General features: G+C 40.7%; 2 protein-coding genes across 4 annotated transcripts in view; one reads left to right on the forward strand and one right to left on the reverse strand.

The window, feature by feature from the left end:
• Positions 1-1,526: 1,526 nt before the first annotated feature.
• Positions 1,527-12,459, reverse strand: LOC310830478 (uncharacterized protein). Its single transcript, XM_083710256.1, has 12 exons — positions 12,260-12,459; positions 11,378-11,416; positions 8,987-9,280; positions 8,691-8,784; positions 7,041-7,153; positions 5,888-5,905; positions 5,086-5,157; positions 4,539-4,563; positions 3,444-3,469; positions 2,703-2,803; positions 2,137-2,232; positions 1,527-1,744 (listed from the first exon to the last, which is right to left on the reverse strand). Exons 1-12 carry the CDS (start codon positions 12,288-12,290, stop codon positions 1,733-1,735), a joined length of 921 nt encoding a protein of 306 aa, XP_083566382.1. The 5' UTR covers positions 12,291-12,459; the 3' UTR covers positions 1,527-1,732.
• Positions 12,460-15,169: 2,710 nt separating this feature from the next.
• Positions 15,170-21,782, forward strand: part of LOC310829686 (butyrophilin subfamily 3 member A1-like) — a 35,259-nt gene continuing 28,646 nt past the window's right edge. For 2 of the 3 annotated variants that reach the window (XM_083708417.1, XM_083708418.1), the window contains exons 1-3: positions 15,170-15,328; positions 16,480-16,582; positions 18,384-18,494. In XM_083708417.1, coding sequence (XP_083564543.1) covers positions 16,570-16,582; positions 18,384-18,494 — 124 coding nt within the window. In that variant the 5' untranslated portion in view covers positions 15,170-15,328; positions 16,480-16,569. Of the gene's footprint in view, positions 15,329-16,479; positions 16,583-18,383; positions 18,495-19,475; positions 19,533-21,782 lie in introns of all 3 variants that reach the window. The other variant, XM_083708416.1, reaches the window with a different exon arrangement.

Genomic DNA, 21,782 nt, shown 5'->3' on the forward strand with positions numbered 1-21,782 from the left:
CACATTGTCAGGAGTGTGTACAGAAGCCAGGCCCCGTGACCAGTAGGACTTTGCAGGACTGGGGCCTTCCTAAGTTTGTTCTGGAGAGGAAGGCGTGGCCGCACAGGTGAGGCTGCTTGGTAACTCACTGCACTTGGTGGCAAGAGTCAGGAAGGGATATAAGGTCAGCATTTCCCTTTGGCTCTTTCCCACAGCAACACATTTCCTGGCTTGGGCTTCTTGCTTCCTGATCCCTGGACCCCAGCTTCCTGACTCCCTGCTTCTTGATCCTTGGACCCATGACTTTGTGACTCCTTGCTTCCTGACCCTCGGACCCCCGGCTTCTGGACTCTCATTCCTGCTCCCACCCTGCCATCTTGCCCCTGGTCCTGACATCCTCAGCTGGGACTTCAATCACCCATAGACCGGACCATGACACACATCTACAAACATTTGATGTACACAACTACATTATTCTTAGATCCTGAGATTGAGAAATGGCATCTGTCAAGAGCACACAATTTCAAGTTCTTATGGGCTTTCCTACTGGAGATATGCCTCATTGTGCCACCACCAAAGGGTTCTTTAGAGCAGGTAAAATGGAAATGTGAGCACAGCCCAAGGTGTACTAGCTGCTTATGAGGTAGAACGGCACTTGAGCCCTTGAACTGGTAAGCGGTGGCTTTGCAGGATGGCTCTGCTGCCCCCAATGAGATCCTCTGATGGATACCTCTTACAGTAGTCTCCTGCTGGTGGAGAAGCCTATCTGCTCTCTCCACTGGTTGGAATCCAAGCCTGCCTGAAAATTCAGACAATCACAAGCAGGCTTGGAAGCAGGACATTCCTGGGGGGATGGACCACCAGATTTACCTCCCCACCATTATTAAGCTTGTTTGGTACTTGGATATTGTTGGTTTCTGTTTTCGAAGCTGGGCAGGAATTCTCCTACCAGGCCAATTGTCTCCCGTTTTTTGGTTTTCACCTACTTCTGCGGGAGGCAGTGGAAGACAAGAGTGCCTGGCGTGCTCTGGTTCATGGGGTCACAAAGAGTCAGACACGACTAAACGACTAAACAACAACAACAATGGCAATTTAGGCATCAAATAAATCTTTGTCTTGGCTGGAGGGGAGGTTGTAACCTTTGCCTACCCCTCCGAAGGAAAGGGTATGCTGTTAAAGGGATCTGGGAGGACTTGCTTCTGTCCAGAGGTCCAGGTGGGGGCTTGGGCCACAGCACTTCTCAAATTGGCGATCCCACGGCAGTATTCCTATTTGATGTATGTCATAGGACTCCCCTCCTGGGCTGGAAGTCAACAGTTATACTCAATGCCTACACCAAACCTCTACATCTGTAATCAATAAAGTCATGGCCTTATTTGCCCCCAAATATGTTGTCCTGTCTGGTTATTCTATGTGGAGGTAGGGTGAGGGGGGGGGGTAGGTGGAGCTTGAGCACTCAATTTTTTTGAAGAAACACACCAACAAGCCCAAATCAAAATAATTTTAATTGAACAATTATATTACTTAAGGTTATGACAAACCTTGTTAACATAATGAATCTGTATAATGAACAACATGAAAACTTCAAAAACTGTGAGAAGCCTCACAGAATCTGTTGTAAAGAATTGGTAATCTTTGCATGCATAAGTTCAATATGCAGAATCTTCCATGCAGTAGAAATGAAAATACTTTTCAGGATGTTGAGATTTAGGTTTTGGAATAGTTTGTGTTATTTAAGCCCCACATCTGGGAATCATACTTCTTCCTAGGAAGCAAAACAGAAAACAAAAATACAAAATAAAATTCTGTCATTCATATGAATAAATGAAATGTCAAGCATGTGGATAAAACATCAGCATGTGATTCCCACACACCGACTTTGCACTGACTCCATTAGAGATATTCACAATAGGATATAACAGGATTAGCGAATCTCTTGTCCATGGGCCTATTAGGCCCCCAAGTCCTCCCCATATGCCGTACACCTGACATCATATATAACGTCAGGTGTGGGGCAAGTAAAGGCCAGGCACTGCAACACCTGCAAAGCATTGTATACGGATCTTTCCGAGATCAACACACAGCTATTCAAAAATAAATTGGGCTAAAAAATGCATACATATAGATACAAGATGAATGCTCTGAGTATATACTGACCTCATAGAACCTTCCCAGAGCAGGATGAGCTTCCTGTCTCTTCTTAAAGCTTACATGGCTATAGGCTCGATGCAAAATTCCTTTGGGTGCCTCTGCCTTGGGGGGAAAAGTGACAGATTATATTAGTGCTCTCCTCTTTGAAAACCATGAAACGCACCAAGTGGTATGTGTGAGTTGGGGGTGGGGGAGACATACAGGAGGAGTAACCAGTGAGAGGTAAACTATCACCAGCAGACAGGAGCATGCCAGCATGCATATTTGGAATGCAATCCTATACACGTCCCAAGTGGGGATGGACAACAGGTAAGTGCACACAGGATCACAACCTAAATTCACAAGAGTTGTAAAAATTAAACATCCACCGTTTTTATGTGAATGTGTAGATGCATGTCATAAACAAATGTAGCTGCTCAGTCAAATCCAGTTTGGGCCTAAAAGAGATGGAAACATATGGAAGTACCCACGATGTATCAAATGGTCTGAAAAATACTGTTATAGGTTTGGGGGATCAGTCTGATGAGAATTGCTCTGCAATTCACCAAGACTGCAACATTATGCATACTCACCTGGCAGTAAATCCCACTGACCGGACTGAGGCTTATGTCTGAGTAAACATGCAAGGGATTCTGCTCTGATTCATCATTCAGTGAACTAACTGGTTGTCCTTCTGGGGAGAAAAGCAATACTGGGGTTTAGCAGTAATAGTTAGGATGAAAACTATAAAACATAATCTTTGACCCTGCCCAAACAGTGGTGTCTAATCTCATTTCCCCCTCAGCCTAGATTGTAACAGGGATGATAGGGATACAGGAGTACAGTGATGGGACACTAATTCAAGGAAGGATGCTCTACCATGTTTGGATTTTAAAGAGCAGGCCCTCCTCAATTTGGCATGTACTGGCCACATTGGAAGGGGTGGGGATATCAAATATAGGAGCCATGCTCTTTCCCACTCCATGTTAGCTCCTTTTTCTCATGAGAGAGGGAAGTGGTAGTGGGAAGGAGGGCTCACAAGCTTATTAGGGCAGGTTTTGGCTCTCCTGACATGGTTGAACACCAGCTTGCATCAATCCAGTTCAGCATGGTCAATGATCAGAGAGCAACACCTGGAGGGCCACAGCTCCCTACCACACAATTCTGCCTGTTCATGCTTGCCTTTGCAACATGAGGACATAAGGGAAATGCACAGTAGATTCAGCTGGCTTGCTTGCTTGCGAGCAAGTGTCAGACCTCACATCACTTGACCATATGCTTCAATCTAGACAATAGAGGAAGAGAAAGAAAGAGATGATAAAGCATATCCTTACGTGTTTGGTTTTCTCTTTCTGGATGTCTGTGGAAAGCAAAGATTTGTGAGATATATAAAGCTGGAGGGGCAGAGAGAAGTTCTCTTGTTTCAAATGTGTATGTGGACAGACATAAAAAGTTTAGAGAGCTGATGTGTGTCTTAATTAGCTTCAATCTATTACTGTTTTAACTTTTTGTATACTTTAAATTATTGCTGTAAATTTTATTGTTTTATCTCTTTTGTAAACTGCTTTGAGGTTTTTTCTACAATCAAGCAGTACAGTGGTACCTTGGGTTACATACGCTTCAGGTTACAGACTCCGCTAACCGAGAAATAGTACCTCGGGTTAAGAACTTTGCTTCAGGATGAGAACAGAAATTTTGCTCCGGTGGCAGCGGGAGGCCCCATTAGCTAAAGTGGTGCTTCAGGTTAAGAACAGTTTCAGGTTCAGAATGGACCTCCGGAATGAATTAAGCACTTAACCCGAGGTACCAATACAGTGGTATCTTAATGTATCTTGCAATAACATTCCAGCAGGCAACTTCATTTAAAGCCAAATTCTCTCTCTTCCCATGGAGAATCAGCTTCCCACACTTCCCTAAATCTACCTATGGATGTTGTGCTCACAAAACAAGTATTAAAGAGTGGAAAGAAACTTAAGAGCCCCAGCTCAAGTGGAGAACAAACTGCCCCCATACAACATCTTGTCTGACCCTTCTTTAAAGAGCAGGCGCTTCACTATATTAACTCATTTTTAAAAATATGATTAGATATAGTGCCGTACAACATTACTACTTGATAAATGACTGTCTGAATTTACCCATCAAGTTTTGCTACTTCTTCTCCAATTTTATTACTGTGAGGAATAGAGGAAGTTGTCTCTGCTTGCAAATGAGTACCCTAATTTCTATTTAACCCAGGAGAAGATATGAAAGCATTACAGTAGTTCCAGTTACGATATGAAGCAAGTTTAGGCATGACCGATATCCAGAAAAGAAATTGTTGCCCAGAATATGCTGTTCTAAAGAACAAAGGTGCTTTACTATATTTCCTGCATATAGAATCACACTTTACTGAATTGAAGGCATAATTATTAAAGTCTCATTACACCTACCTGGTTGCTCTCCATTGGATTATACCTGAGAGAGAGATACAGTGTACATTGGATCATGTTAGATCAATCTCTTCATAGCTGCTATGACGTAACACCACAATTATAAGACACATTGAACCATAAGGCGGCAGACATAAATGGGGAAAGTTCTGGACAGCTATTCAAAACTTGCCCCTCCCTGGGACATCATCCCACTTGTTCCTCCAATATCAGGGACAGTAGCGGTCATTGCTTCAACATGACATTTGTTCATTATATGTGCACACACCTTGCAGTGTGATTGCTGGAGTGGACATGCAGACAGCATGCCGGAACATTATTATGCATATGTTGCCCATCCAGGAGAATCAAGCAATAAGATGAATGTGTGCACAGTGTCATGTCAGAGGCATCACCCACATCCACCACTGTCAGAGAAACAGACTGTGCAATAAGACTATACTGAAGTAAGTTGGTTGTAACATAAATCTTAGCAAGGCAGGATTGCAAAGGACTCATTTTAGTAATTAGTTTTAATTATGATTGCTATATTTTGCTTGATCATTACCTCTTTTCTCCAGCACATAAAACAGTGCAGCACAGATAAAGATGGAAGCAGTTGTAATTCCAAATCCTAATGCTAAGGGCAGGGAAAAAAAATGCATGCATCAACCCACTTTATTCAAAAGGATGGAAAAACTAAGACAGCAAAAGGAAACATGTTATACAATGGTGCATGCATAGTAAAGGTGGATACATCAAGCAACATTCAATGATAGTAAACCCTGAAAGTCTGAATTGCTAAAAATAAGTTTTTATTTTCATTTGTTAGATTTATATACTTCCCTTCATCAAAAGATCTCAGGGCAGTTCACAAGAACTGTGGCATGGAGTACCCACAGTTTGATCATTGTGATTTCAGACATGCCCACTGAAACATGGTTATGATACAGTGTGTCTGCTGCTGTGGAACTTACAACAGAGCAACTCATGGGATCAACAAGGAGGTTTGCAAGCAAAAGTCTGGTAACAAGTAATAGATGTACTAGGCTTTGGGTTGGGGAAACCTCAGGTGCAAGGGCTAAATGTCTAGCCCTAGGGGTGTTCCCCAGGCCACAACCCTCACCAGCCCTGCTTTGCATCATCCTGAGTGATTCTTGGCTGCCTGGAATGTATTACTGAACTCTAATGCTTCTTATCTGCCTTGGTTGTAGAGTCAGGTGTGTGTGCATAGAAAGATAAAATCCAAATGTGTTGTTCTGCCCACTTTTGCTTCTGGTTTCACCCACCAATGGCATGTGACCCTCAAAAAGTTGCCTCAAAGGGCATATGGCCACATTCAACCCTAGAATAGATTAAAAACTACTTACCTAAGGAAATTTCAAAACCTGTGAATTGAAAGCAGATGGGTTATACAAAAATTCTCTCTCTCTCTCTTTTTTTTACTTTTCAATTTGTATTGCCTTTTACAAATTTATAAGAAACAGGATGTCAGCCAACCAATCTTCTAGTCTCTGATCACTTAGGTTTTACAGTGGTACCTCGGGATGCGACCGGGATCCGTTCTGGAGCCCCGTTCACATCCTGAATGGAATGCAAGATGCGACGGCGCGTCTGCGCGTGCGCGGGTTGCATTTGGCCACTTCCATGCATGGGCATGACATCATTTTGAGCATCTGCGCATGCGCGAGCGGCAAAACTCGGAAGTAACACGCTCCAGATATATCTGTACGCAACAACAGCAGCTAGAGTTCTAATAGCTCAAAAGTGGAAGCAACAGGAGATGCCGATAATAGGCGAATGGCAGATAAAGCTGGTTGAATATGCTGAGATGGCTAAATTGACACACAGAATTCGCAATCAGGAGGAGACAAAGTACCAAAAAGAACGGTGTAAATTTTTGATTTATATAAGTGAGAACTGTACAAATTTGAAAACGTTGACAGGATTGAAGTAAATCTTATGTCATGTTGCAATATCTAATCAAAGAAACTGTGAACTATAGAATAGAATAGGAAAACTGATGGAAGGGAAGGACGGAAGTCAACAGCTCTACGGATATATGTAATAAGATTTGATGTTTTATTGGTGTTGGTGGGTGTTGGTGGGTGATCTTAAATCTCAATAAAAATTATTATAAAAAAAGAGGAAGTAACACACTCCATTACTTCCGGGTTGCCGCAGAGCGCAACTCGAACGCGCTCAACCCAAAGCACATTCAACTCGAGGTATGACTGTATAATCTATGGCTTCAAAATGACCTATATAATTTCTTTCCTTTTGAGATGAGAATCATCCCTTCCTATTCTTCCTGCTAGAATATCATTGCATAAGGGATTCGGCATAGGGTCTTCTCAGTGGCTTTCAGGAGCCCTGGAATAGATAGCAGTGCCTGCTGGGCTCTGTGATTCATGGGACTTTTGCATCTTCACCCAGTGATGGAACATCAATTCATCAGATAGCCAAAGAAAGCTTACAGCAAGAGTCCTGTGGCATTTGGGTTTTAGAGTAAAACTCACTTACCTAAGGAACCGGCATTATTTGAGGTACCTGTTAATTGGATAAAAGTGGATAACTTTATAAATGTGAAAGATGTAATTGCATTTCTTACCACTTCTGCTGTAGCTGAGAATTCACTCCATTTCTATGGTGCTTGCAAAGGTATAATCACATATGGGTTACTGCATATTTGAAGATCAGCCAAGGTGTTAAAAATGATTCACATTTATTACAATATCATTTAGAGCAGCTGGACGAAAGAAATGCCCTTTGTGCTTTTTGCTCAGGAGGTACTGAACATAATGGGTTAGTTGCTGACTAACTTAGGTTGCATTCCTATACCTACTTACCTAGAAGTAAACCTCAATAAATTAATGACACGTCTCAGTAGACATTAATAGGATTGTGCATTAGTCACACTTATTTCCCATTTAAATCCATGTGACAGTCATTATTAGTCTCACTAGTTTCAATGGGAAGTGCAACTAAATTACTCTTGATCCAATCCAAATGTTTACCCCATTTACTGAAAATTCAATAAGCCATAGAACAGACCCAATAAAACATAAGCAAGAACTTAAGCAGCACACACATTTACAATCAATAAACAGCAGAATCATAAGACTCTATCAAATACCTGGGTCAATAGTTCTATCCCAAAAACAAATGGATGTTAATGATGGTGCCAGGTTAACTTCACTGATGATGGGAGCTTTCATCCAACATCTTCTGAAGGCTATCAGGTTAGGGGAGGCTGATTTATACCCGTATGACAGATTTAGCTGTGCCACTCTCTTACAGTTTACTAGTATATTTAAATCTCTGCTTCTAAAAACACTCTGTCTTTTGTTGTGGTGTAAGACTTTCCAGTAACTTCCCCTTTTTACCATCCATCTTTCAGATATACGGTTCTCAAGGGTTCCTTCAGAACTTTTATTTTCTTCACCTTTGCTCTATGGTATCATGACATGCTGCACACCCAGTAACTAAGAAGGCTTCAGCTAAACAGCTGGTGAAATCCAGCTTATGTGCTTATGTAAGATTTACAATGAGCAGCTCTAACGTGTATGTGACCTGTGGACTTGTTGGATATTGTTGGTAGGGTATATGTGTTTATCTGTTACTAGAGCCACTTTATTTGAGGTTAAGAATGGATTCATTTCCTACTCGGCTTGTTAAAGTATTATCATTGTCATTGTTTTGTATTTGAACTTCAAACTACACATTTTGAAAGTGAAACAGGGCCATCCACATTTAAAGTAGTGGCTTCAGTGCACTCTGGGACTTCCCAGGTGTGCAGAAGTGGGTATATTTTTTATAAAACATGAAATGAGAACTGAGACTATTTATTGGCTTCCAGGACCATGAGGCTGTCAAAGCCTCTTGAGCCCCTAACACTTTAAAGTATCCTGTAGGGAGAATTACGCTGCCATGACTAGCAGAAACTGTTCCCACATAAACAGCAGTAAAGGCAAGGCTGCGGGTAGCAGGGAGGGGCTGTTGCCGCTGAACCTAAGCATTATGAAGGATAAGAAATACAAAGGTGTCCTTTTCCTTCTCACAAGCTCTAAACAGCACTATAAGCCTAATGTTAGGGGCGAGGTTTACCTTAAATACTTTGCTGTGGCATTTTACTTGTTACAATCATTCCTTCTAATAAGGAGCTAGGGTTGCCATGGCTCAGTTTGAGAGAAGAGTGCATAATTAGCATAATTACCTGCATGCATCCTGAAATCTTCATTGAAGTCTGTTCTCCAAGTCCCCCTTTCTAAATAATAATAATAATAATAAAAAAAAAACAGAAATGAGGAGGAGGAATCAACAGCACTCAAAGTAGTTGAAGCCTGGAGGAAATAAACTCAAAGCATTTTGGGTAGCATTAATGTATCCCCACAGAAAATTTCCATTCTTGATTCACCAAGAAAATTACCAGTTTTCTATAAAAACTATTTCATTTGTAGTTTTCTTACCTGAAACATAAAGGTTCCTGGCATCACTTGGAGAGGAATTATTCACCTGGTTGTTTTTATCCTTGTTCTGGTACATGCAAGAAAGCTGTCTTGTACTTGCTCTTGCTATTTTATAAGAGAATTTATATAAAAATATTGCATCCTTTTGCTTCTGACTTTTGATTTCTATCCCGTCTTCACAGAGAATAATTCTCGTAAAAGGAGAGACTGGTGGTATTTGACACTTAACCAAAACTTCATCTGCTTCATCACTGGGTGAGGTTTCCAGAAATATGTTTGGTTTGGTAAGCGTACCTGTAGAAATGAGAAAACAACCCACTAAATTGAACACAAATATGAAAGTTTGTGTAGCGTTTGACTAGTTTATAATTTTCAGTCCATTTCCTTTGTCAGGAATCCATTAAAGACAGTGTATATTTTTTCCAGACAACTCATGATATTGTTGAACACAATATAGCATATTGTTTTGAAATTGCAAAATTCCAATCAATGGGGACTCCAGTCAGGATTTGTACTGTGGTGAGCAGTTCCTCTCATTCTTCTCTTCCCAAACATTCCTCTGGAGCTGCTATGTGCATCAGGAAGAAAGTTCCCATTCGTACCAAATGGAAATTAGCTTCTAATGCAAATAGCAGCTGCTTCTAAGTGATATTGGGATCATGATGGGGCAGAAGGGTAAACTCCTTTTCCCTGTGTTCTACAATGGGAGCAACACTTATCTGGGTTGCGACAAGTCTGTTGTTTTGTGAATACCTTAGGTATTTTTTTTTAAAAAAAATCATGAAACATGAGTATGATTGTGTACCTTGAATTAGGACACAACTGATATTACTAGCACTCCTCTAATAGTATGTTGGCATTCACCTTTATAGCTATGGTGCAAGAGTTTTTATTAATCAATACTAACTAGTCACGTGTTTCTAATAACCTCCTGCACTGCCATCAGCAGTATGAATGAATGAATCTTTATCTGCATCAGCCACCAGCCATCACGGGACGTGGGTGGCGCTGTGGGTTAAACCACAGAGCCTAGGACTTGCCGATCAGAAGGTTGGCAGTTTGAATCCCCGCGACGGGAGTGAGCTCCCGTTGCTCAGTCCCTGCTCCTGCCAACCTAGCAGTTCGAATGCACGTCAAAGTGCAAGTAGATAAATAGGTACCGCTCTGGCGGGAAGGTAAACGGCATTTCCGTGCGCTGCTCTGGTTCGCCAGAAGCGGCTTAGTCATGCTGGCCACATGACCCGGAAGCTGTACACTGGCTCCCTTGGCCAATAAAGCGAGATGAGCGCCGCAACCCCAGAGTCGGCCACGACTGGACCTAATGGTCAGGGGTCCCTTTACCCTTTACCTTTACCAGCCATCACAATAAAACAAACAAAATGCGGTATACAGAGGATAAAGGTAAATAGTCAAATAATGGATCTTATTCTAATTGCCCGAGCTGAAAACCTTGCAACCTTTGCTGTCTCCTGCTTATCTTGGTCTGCCAAGTGAAAGGACACTGTAACAGTGGTTGGGTGACCAGGAATGGTCAATAATAGAGTGATAACCATACTCCTCAAATCTTTATAAAGAGTGCAAGCCAGAAGGATAAGAGCAGTATGTACTGCGTGTGCTTGATGAACTGGCTGTGCTCCACAAAAACCTAGATAGGTAATATATTCAGATCCCACTCTGTTAGAGGGTCACATAGTTAGTGGCATAGCATGGGTTGCCAGTGCCCAGGGCCATGTAGAGGGATGGAAATAGATGGAGTACACTTGTCCATCAACTGCCTAATGGCATCCACATCACCCAGGAGATCGCAGCCACAGAGATAAGAAGAGTCATTCCATTTTCTACAGAGGTCACTTCTGGTTTGCATGGAGAAGCCGTTTTCAATGGAGTCCAGTGATAGGAAGCACACAGCTGTATTGAAGCAGCACCGGGTGTTGGAATTTTGTGTCCTTAACAATTTTGTGCCTGGGGCAACCACCCCCGTGCCCCACCATGCTACACCGCTGCATGGCTACACCACATAATTCTGCTCATAAACAAGCCCCTCTAGCCTAAATTAGAAGTATGCCAGTCTGTTAAACATGTGTACATCTAGTTTGGTTCTTAGCTGCCTTTAAATATCTACATAGAGGGAAGGCCCTTTAAATATACTTCTACTGGATGAGCTATTTGCACACACACAAAAAATCCTTACAAAACTAAAGCTGTTTTTCCTGTCTGTTTAGGGTACAGTCACATGTTACCCTTTTAAGGAGGTATCACCCATTTCCCAAACTTCCCACACCTATATTAACAGGATAATAGTGGCAAAGAGGTGGTGTGGAAATAGCAGTGAGATGGAATTTTTTTTTTTTTTGCAAAAAGGGCAACATCAACAATGAGAGCAACCCTTACCTGGGGTGGGACAAGTCTCTTGCCTTGTGAGATGAATACCTTTAAAAGTGAACATACTGTAATAAGCTTTTAAGTAGTAAGAAAATACTGATTTTGACCTCTTTGAAAGGCAGCAGTGTCATTCAGATGCATGAATCCTTGAGAATATTTAGATTTGCACCTCAAATAAAGACTTACATTACTCTGAAATCACAACTCAATATATGATGTAAAAATACTGTGATATCATTTATTTTCCCATTATTTTTTCCCATTACTATGCACTAAAATTATGAACTTTTGGGGGAGTTTGGAATATGACACTGGAGTGTTTGATCAAAGAGAGGAGAGTCAAAATCCCATCTCTACAGTAGCACTTTTAAAAATATTTTTTATTTTCGTATTTTCTATTTTACATAAACAAATGAATTAAAAACAAAAACATACAATCCCTTCTGACTTCCCTCCCCTCATTGTGGATCTTAATGTAATGATTTCTCCCTCTGCAACTCTATCATGACTATTTTTATAAATCCTTTGTCAATCCATAGTTCAGAATGTTATTACAAGTTTTCTGTCAATCCTACCAATGTATGCATTTGTTTACAATAGCTTTTCAAATAAATTATAAACTTTCCCCATTCTTTGTTAAATACCTCCTCACTACAGTAGCACTATTGGAATTTCCACTCACAGTGCTTAGATGACTGACAACGATGGGAAAGGAATTTAGCAACTCTGTAAGAGTGACTCTTTTTTCATTATAATCCCGACTATTATATAATTGCAGTTTTTAAAATGCTCCAAGCACCAATTGGCTAGATAAATAAACATGATTCTTTATATTATATTATAAATCACTCCACTTTAAATGGATTCCCTGTTAACCCTTAATATACTCACAGCAAAGGCAGACCCCCAGCAGAAGTATCATTACAAATATAGCAGCAGTTCCTCTTTGTGCAAATTGGACAGAGGTTTCTGCTGCTCACACAGCATTTCCTACGCTTCAGAATGAGATGCTTTGTGCATAGCACACCATTCCATGTTCCTAATTTGCATGAAAGTTTGAAACAGAAGCAGTACACTTAATACGGATCTGCAGTTTACAGTGGTACCTCAGGTTAAGTACTTAATTCATTCTGGAGGTCCGTTCTTAACCTGAAACTGTTCTTAACCTGAAGCACCACTTAAGCTAATAGGGCCTCCCACTGCTGCCACGCCGCTGAAGCCCGATTTCTGTTCTTATCCTGAAGCAAAGTTCTTAACCTGAAGCACATCTATGCTGGCTTGGTCCACAGAATGGAAATGGCAGTATCTCTAAGGATGTGCTCTGGGGGGAGCTGTCTTCAGGCACCAGGTCCATTGACAGACCAACTCTGAGTTACAAAGATGTCTACAAACATGACATGAAGGCTGGCAACATTGACCCCACCGTTTGGGAATCCCTGACTTTCCTGGGAGTAAGCCCCATTGAATTCAGCACTGCTTACTTGTGGATAGATACACAGTTGCTTGCACTGTTTACTGACAAGCTCCCCCTCCTCCTCATTGTGTGGCAAGGTCCCGCCCCCCCCATGGATGAATAAAGACACAACTATTTAAGGTTAATGGGCTAAAAAAGGCAACAACTTTATTGGTTACAGATGATGAGCGATATTGGTTTAGGCATTGGATCTAACTGACTATACCTGACTCCAGCCCATCTGCAGGAAGTCCAGGAAGGGTTAACCACCAGTAGGGGGAGTCCTGCTGATGCACATCAACTAGGAGCTCCCCCGGGGGTCACTGATAGGGGTCGTTCCTTAGGCCCCAACCTCCCTAGGCTTCAGACAGCCCCCCCGAATCCTTTAATCGAATACCCTTCAATATGCGGGGCAGGTGATGATGCTACCTCCCCTCTTCTCTTCTCCAGAAATATTCCAATGCCTATCCGCCACTTGAGCCAAAAGGTTTGTGGCCAATACCCTCACACCTGCAACAAATTCCTAATGCCATCAATTATATCACCCAGCCAAACATCATTTCCTGCATTGGAAAGATGCATGCCATCTTCACAGTAGAGGGACAACTTGCTGAACTTAATGGTGGGGTTCTCGATAACCCGACCATTCAGCACTACCACTCTATGAGCGGTCCAATAGTTTCCCACCTTTGTTTATCGTAATAGGGCAATATCAGTTTTGCCACACACGCCTCTCCAGCAGCGATGACCAAAATAGTGTGGGAAGTGTGTGGGTAGACACACATTTGATTGCACTGTTTACTGACAAGCTCCCCTCCCCCTCATTCTCATGCCACAAAAGCAGGAATCACTTTCGAGGTTTGGTATAATGCAGAACTCACCCATTCGGGTATAGTGGCACTCTGAGGTAAACGTTTTAGGATAGGTAGCAGTTTAGGCACAATGACCCAACCTCCCATTCATCATAAGGTGGCCAGTTAAATTTCCCACCTTCCATTTTCCTATTGTGGCACAGAAGCAGCCCCCCTCAAAGCCCCCGTCCAACTAATCACTGCCTTTTTATCACAGGGAGTGGGGCGGGAAGCAAGCAAAGAGATAACCTCCTTTTAAAGAAACACTTCCTTTTTTAAATGGAGGGGAGCTGCTTAGGGGGAACCAGCAACGTAAACACCAGAAAATGCAAACAAAACACTTCCCCACTCAATGTTTTTTGCTGGCAGAGGAGTCAGAGCCTCAGAGGGAAGCAGCAGCAGCACATTAGGAAGTGGAGGATTGGGAGAACAAATGTGTGAGAAATAAAGGAGTGAGGGGAGAATTGGGGAGAGGTCGGGGTAAGGAGGAGAGAATGGGAAGCATAATGAGGGGAAAGCAGAAGGTGCATGGAAGAGGCCAGCCATGGAGCACGTTGGCCTAGTGATTCCTGCCTAGGAATGGGGGAAGAATTCAATTCAAATTGTATTTAAAGGCGAACCTACCAAATCCATGCTTTCTGAAACAATGTCAGAACCACAGCACGGGCATCCTTTGAAATTGACACTGCTCCAAATTTTGCCATGCAATTCTCCAGACAAATAATGTGTACAAAAATGCTAACACTGAGGTAAAGTGTGAATACAAATGCATATATATTAGTGAAGATAACAATAGAATGTTGTTTGATGCTGTCCTGGCTTCTACTTCATGGGTTTCCTTGTCCTGGGCTGGTTGGCTGCATCTGCCCAAGCCAGGCAGTCTCTGAGGGCACAAGAAAGCATTCATGCCTCAGGCATGGTCAGTCAGGGACAGTGTTTTCCTGGCAGGTGAGTAAGTTTGAAGACGACCTTGGAGTAACAGTGCCTTCTACATTTGTAGTGCTGCAGTGAGAAAATGGCAAGTTAAATCTCTTTTTCCAGCCCTCCATATAATATTACTCCTAATCAATTAAAAAAATAAGTTATCAAAAATGTCCTAATGTACTTGATAAACTACTGAGTATAATTTGGCATGAGGAAAACATATCTGAAGAGTTGGGGGGGGGCAGTTCCAATCCTTAGAAAAAGGGACCCCTTAGGTAACTAACCTGTGTTCTTCTAAGTGTTCCTGAACTACTCTCATCATCATCCATACTGGCCGGAACTGATGAAAGTTGTACTGCTGCAACATGCGGAGAGCCACAGCACAGTGTCTGCAATTTGCAAATGTGCACACAGGCCCAGAAAGCTCTCTGTTCAAACACAAGCTACCCATCATAATGACAGGTGGTTTCTGCTAGCATATTTTCTCAGTTACAAACCAGTTTCATGTGTGTCAGAGGGAGTTCTTGCAAACAAAGGTATTTGTACAATAGCTGGATGATTAATATGTAACTAATCCTTAGGTTTTCCTGGGCAATGTTCAAGTCATGTTGCACATTATGATCTCTCTACTCTCACTTTCATTTGTGCCACAACAACCTGCGTGTCAAATGCAATTCTCATTTCAGTAGCTGGGGACTGAACTTTGGGATTACTTCTAATGCTCAAGAAAAGGTACATTTCGTTTGTTGCTTTTCTCTTTCCAAGTAATATGAAAATGGGTGATATATGGTTTAAAAGTGGGGTGGGCAGTGAGCAGTTCATGAAATATTTTTGGATTATGACCTGTTTCTTTGTCTCCCTCCCATTATATGCAAATTAGTTCACACACCCTTGGATATTAAATTGTGTCACTGATTGAACTTTTGCCCTCCTGGTAGTTTCCGGGACTCAAAAAACCATGGTATAAATAAGAACAACCTGCATAAAAAATGCAAGGTACATTTTTAGCACTTGACAAGGTAATAGATTATATTATAATTCTACTGGGAAAATTGTTAAATGTGGTTATGGTTACATACGCAACACTGGTTGTAAAGACATCACTGCCTTAAAATGCAGCTATGTCATTCTTTTTATCATTTCAGTTTGAAGCTGGTCTGAGGGGGAAAAACATTAAAATGCAGCTTTTCATGAGGAAGTTCAGGGTAGATCTATAATGTGGTTAATGTTTCATGTACACGGCTTTTCACACCATCTGTGGGAGTGCACTGGCTGCATAGTAATCAGAAGTGTGCACCAGCCTTGTTGCACTAGTTGTGTCAGTGACCTCTTGTTTGTAAAATGGGTTGTGTTTGTCTTATTTTTGCTTATAGAGTGGTGCCTCGGGTTACAGACGCTTCAGGTTACAGACTCCGCTAACCCAGAAATAGTACCACGGGTTAAGAAATTTGCTTCAGGATGAGAACAGAAATCGCGCGGCGGCAGTGGGAGGCCCCATTAGCTAAAGTGGTAGCTCACGTTAAGAACAGTTTCAGGTTAAGAATGGACCTCTGGAACGAATTAAGTTCTTAACCAAAGGTACCACTGTACTATTTTCTTAAAAGATGGAGATGATTGAGATTATGGTGGTGATTTTATATAAAAAAGCTTTCCCCATCTTTCTTATAGCAGTTCATCCTCAGTGAAAGGTCAGTCCCATAAATTTTTGATCCATCTGAAACAGCCTGGTAGAAAGGCAGGTAGTTACAGTTATACAAAACAGGTTAAATGTGCTCTTCTTTAATTTTGAATCAGGTGGGCTGCATTTGCATGAATGTTACAGAAAGCCATTTCATGTTATTGGCACAAATTTATTTTTGCTGGCATTGTTGCTGTTATTTCAGATCAGAACAGCCTGAAGAGGAACAAGAGACTTGGCTCTCACGGAATGTAAAATTTTTGCTTCCTTCTGTGCTGTAATCCTGGGAACAGCAATGTCTTTATTAGGTAAAAGCTTCAGAGAAACACCAGAAATGTGCTGTGTTGTCATAGACTTGGTAAAGTACTTAAATGCAGGCTATGAACCAGTACTTCATATGTGCTTGATGCTCCTATTGCTTCACAGCTGATGGACTCCTACAAATTAATGGGTCTTTCCCCCACCTCCTATCAGGTTACCAGAATCAGGAAACGTGTGCCTGCTTTCGGGGCTATGTTCCTATTACAGATGCTGAGGGAATCCAAGCAACTAAATCTGTACCTTTTTGTAGTTCAGGATCAACTTTAAATCTCATTAAAACACATCAGAAACTTTAAACTTTTTTTAGAAGTGTTTATTTGTGACTTCCTGTTGAAGTCATTAAGAGACAAAATACAAACTACATTATTCACATATGCATATCCAAAACTTGCGCTCATACAGGTCTCATTTCATCTGAAGAAAAAGCAGCAGCAGTGTTTCACATCACAATCCAGATTATGAGGGGAGGGAACAGAACTTGCCAACTCCAGACCCGAAGGTGTTTTTTGCAGCATCTTCAGGAACAAACAGCGCCAATGGGGTGGGGACTCAAGGATAAACTGTTTTGAAGTCCTTGATCTAGAGCACATTCTGGATTATTTAACTGGCTGCATTATTTACAGAATTTTTTTTTAAAAAGTCATTTTGAACTTTTTTGAGGGTAAAAAGATATGAAGAACACAGCCTGAAAAGAAATACCTAAGGCAAGACCTTTCCTACAGCCAACCTTTAGCAAGTTAGAATTAGTGAAGAGGGCAAGGATCTGGAGCTCAGCTCAACAGACAGATAAAACAAAACTGTCTACAACTGCTGGCCACAGCAACTGAAGCCAAATGCAGCAACAATACCTCACAAGACTGCTCTGCAACTCATATGGAGTCCACATATCACAAGGGGCCACAAGGCACCCATTCTGATAGGGCCTTCCCATACTTTGAAAAGGAATTGAACCTGGAGCTGACTGCATGAAAACCCATTTTCTACCACAGGATGTTGTAGCAGGATTTTAAAGGTTTCTATTGGTTATGAGTAATTCACTCACTATCCCACCCCCATTTAAGAGCATCACATAATGAAGAAGCACAGTTTCTAAATACCTCAAGTCTCTCTGCTTCAGGTAATGAGGACTACTCTGTCCTGTGTGGGAGGGGGGGCAAAGCTTATGGTATGTGTAAAATTATATTAAATAGTATTTGAAGTGATTAAATAAATCATGTAAGTGACAAATTGCATATTAAAACATATTAGGGAAAGCAAATACAAAAATATTTATATTAGTGAGATTAATGTACAAAAATAGATTATACTAGGCCAGCGTTTATAAGGAAAAATATGTGTATTAGGAAAAATGCACATTCAAATTCTTGTGCTGATTATCTATCTATATATCTCCAGCTGTCCAAAACAAAGTGATGAGAAAATGGGCCAAAAGGAAGATTAGAGAAATGAGAAATGAGAAACTAAGAGAAAGTGAGTCTGTCCTAAGCCATGGTCCACATATTTAAACATGCAATGCCCCAAAATGTGAGACATGGTAAAATCTATTGGGACGAGCATGCTAAGTCCTCAGCAAAGACATTTGCTGAAAATATGGGGCAATGCAGCCTAGAAAGAAGTAATTCATTTACTACCTTCTTTGTTGTGTTTTTAATATTCTGTTAGGAGCTGCACAGAGTGGCTGGGGAAACCCAGCCAGATGGGCAGGGTATAAATGAATGAATGAATAAATAACAATAACAACAATAATAATTATATTATATTAACTTCTTTGACATTTCTGTTTTCCAGGAAACTCTACCTCATATTGCTCTGCTTGGAGCTCTGTTTCCTGGGCACTGCTTGCAGTAGCCATCATAGCTATTGTTGCTTTCATTGCCATATTGATTTGTTTCATTAAAGGTAAATATATGTTTGGTAAAAAGAGTGGCATTTCTTCAATTGCCCCTTTGTTTACAGGTGGGAAATCATGGTTAGGTCTTTAAGTTTAGTTTCAGAAGTTGTTAATGAACCCTCACAATGATGCCATAAATGTTTCAGAGGGAGAATGCAGAAGTATTCACCATGAGGAAATTGCATATTCTTTTAAAACTTGCCTCTCTTTTTTTAAAGACGTTCTGAAGCTGGGGGCTGGGATAGGAATTCCTATTCCATTTCACTTATTGGTTTGCCAAAATGACTCCCCTCGCAAATATCTTGTCCCATTCATTCATGTTGCATTGTGAGCTTGGTCAAAATGCTTCTCAGATTTTGCTCAACCTGTGCAGCAAAATGAATGAATATGAAATATTTCATGAAAATAAGGAAACACTTTTGTTTTAGGTGTATTTGTGTCCTCCATTGTTTCTATGATTTTTAAAATGTATCAATGACTCATACTTCGAAGGACCTGGTTTTGCAAAATATTGTAAACTCCCACTCAGTTTCATTTACAAATAAGTATCTGATCTCCCTGTTTGGTCTCCCTGTTTCTGATTCTCCCTCAAGGAGCTTTGTGGCTCAGTCCCACTTTGCCTTGTTGCCCCTCCCTTACACCTACAGTCCACATATCCCCCAGGCTGAATTGCCTCTCCCAGTTCAGCTCCATGCTGGAGACTACCAAACTACAATCCTTTTTGTTCCCTTCAGCTTTACATATTCCAAGGCTTGTACCTGTGCATCTGCACAACCCTCATCCATGGCTATTTTGAGGCAGGTTGGGCGAAGGCTCCCTTTGCCTCCCTTTGCTCTTCTGCATTTAGACTACCAAGATTCTCAGATGTGGCACACACTCTTAAAAATATAGCATAATAATAGCTACCTTCTCATCCTGTATTAGTAATGGAAAACATAGAGCCCATTTCACCCAGAAACATGCATTGCCTTTCTGCGTTCCTTTTCCAGAGAAATGTAAGAATTCACAAAGTAGATATGGTGAAGAAAACAGAAGACTAATACCAGGTGAGTTTCCTGCTTGAGTTGATCGAATGATGTTCTTCTGGATATTTATGTATGTACATTTATGCTTTAAAGCACAGAAAGCCAGCACTGCTGTACAGTGATTAAGGCTAAAGCAAAGCTGTGCATGCAAACTTCCATTCAGATTTGAAAAGAAAATACCATTAGAAGGAAGTGTATAGGGAAAGGAGGATTAGTCCTGAAAAAAAGGCAGAGGAATTGTTGTGGTTAGGAAGGGGGCTGGGGGCGAGCAGGCAATGATTCAGATGCACCTGATCCAATCTCCCCAGACCAACGTTGTTCGTCACAGTACACCTACTGAACCCAAGTCCTCTCAGGCATTTTAGTGGTGATGAGGGAATTTCCCCTTGCCAATGAAAGGAACTTTTGTGGAAGGCATCGGATGGTGTACAGGACAGGACATATTATCCTCCCGGCTGAACTGCCTCTCTTGCTTCTGCTCCATACTGAAGACAAGCAAACCACAGGCCGGTTTGTTTTCTTCAGCTTTATGAATTCCCAAGTCCAGGCTGACTGAGGGCTTGTACCTGTGCAGCTGCACACTCCTCATTTTGAGCCAGGTTGGGGCAAGGCTGAGGGAAGGAATAAGAGGTCTACCTGTCCTTTGGGAGGACAAAAAGCAAAACTGATAGTAAACAATATAATAACAGAAAATATTGAAATTACGAAAGGTACAAGACAAGGGTGCTCACTATCACCATTATTATTCATATTGGTATTGGAAGTCTTCCTAAGGACAATAAGGAGAAATGAAAAAATAAAAGGAATTTCAGTCAGTTGGAAGGAACATAAAGTGAAAGCCTTTGCAGATGACTTGGTATTAACAATAGAAGAAACGTTAACCAGTGCTAAGGAAGTATTAGAAGAGATAGAACAATTCAGCCATGTAGCAGGTTTTAAATTGAACAAAAAGAAAACTAAAATGGTAGTTAAAAATATGAATCAAGACTTGGTGGATATGCTGCAGCAACAGATCTGTATAGAAGCTGTCAAAAAAGTTAAATATTTAGGAATATGGCTAACATCAAAGAATATAGAATTAAAAGAGATCTTGAAGTATGGGGAAGGATTTCTGTCATTAAAATGATTGTGCTGCCAAAGATGTTATTTTTATATCAAGCAATTCCAATAATCAAGGAATGGCAGAAGATGGTTTCAAGTTATATCTGGCAGGGGAAGAAACCAAGAATTCAATATAAGTTGTTAACAGATGTTAAAAAAAGAGGGGGCTTCGCCCTGCCAGACTTGAAATTGTATTATTATTATTGTATTATTATAATTGTATTATTATTATGAAGCATCTTGCCTCTATTGGTTAAAGGAATGGATGTTGTTAGAAAATTCAGATTTGTTGTATTTGGAGGGTTATGATAATAGATTTGGTTGGCACGCATATTTATGGTATAACAAGACAAAAGTCCATAAAGGATTTGGTAACCATATATCCCAAAGATCTCTATTTGAAATACGGGATAGGTATAAAACCTATTAGAACATAAAACACGGTGGTGGGTTTCCCCATTAGAAGCAATGAGTGTGAAAAAGACAAATATGAGTAAAAATTGTGTCACATATGAAAAATTAATACAAAAGGAAGGAAGTAAATGGAAACTGAAACCCTATGAAGAGGTTAAAGGATATGTGGATGATTGGCTGCACTATTGCCAAGTTGATGAAATGTTTAAACAGGATTTGAAGGAAAAAGGATTTGATTATAATAAATCAAAATTTGAAATAGAAATATTGAATAATGATTATAATTTTTTGTCTAAAATGTATAAATTGCTGCTCAAATGGCATTTGAAAGATAAAGAGGTAACGTTGGTTATGATACATTGGGCCAAAGATTTTGGGTATCATATACAGTTAAAAGATTGGGAAAAACTGTGGATAGAAGGATTAAAATTTACAGCATGCAATGCTTTGAAAGAAAATGTGGTGAAAATGATGTATAGGTAGTATATCACCCCTGTGAAATTAGCTAAAATGTATAAAATAAGCAATAAATGTTGGAAATGTAAAGAAAAAGAAGGAACTTTTAACCACATGTGGTGGGAATGTAAGAAAGTGAAACACTTCTGGGAGATGGTATACAATGAGATGAAAAAGATGTTGAAATATACATTTACTAAAAAACCAGAAGCATTTTTACTTGGCATTGTAGGGGAGGATATTAACAGACAGAGTCGTAAGTTGTTTTTACATGCAACAATGGCAGCAAGAATATTATTG

Source organism: Podarcis gaigeae (assembly GCF_964106915.1).
Source record: "Podarcis gaigeae genome assembly, chromosome: 13".
In the NCBI taxonomy this organism is placed as follows: Eukaryota; Metazoa; Chordata; class Lepidosauria; order Squamata; family Lacertidae; genus Podarcis; species Podarcis gaigeae.

Excerpts from the sequence above, each read along its gene's own strand:
- LOC310830478 (XM_083710256.1), bottom strand. The coding sequence starts at position 12,290 with ATGATACTTCTGCTGGGGGTCTGCCTTTGCT. Across the intron at positions 11,417-12,259 it reads GCTGGGGGTCTGCCTTTGCT|GTATTCATCTCACAAGGCAA; the intron begins GTGAGTATATTA and ends TCACTTTTAAAG. Across the intron at positions 8,785-8,986 it reads CAGGAACCTTTATGTTTCAG|AAAGGGGGACTTGGAGAACA; the intron begins GTAAGAAAACTA and ends ATTATTATTTAG.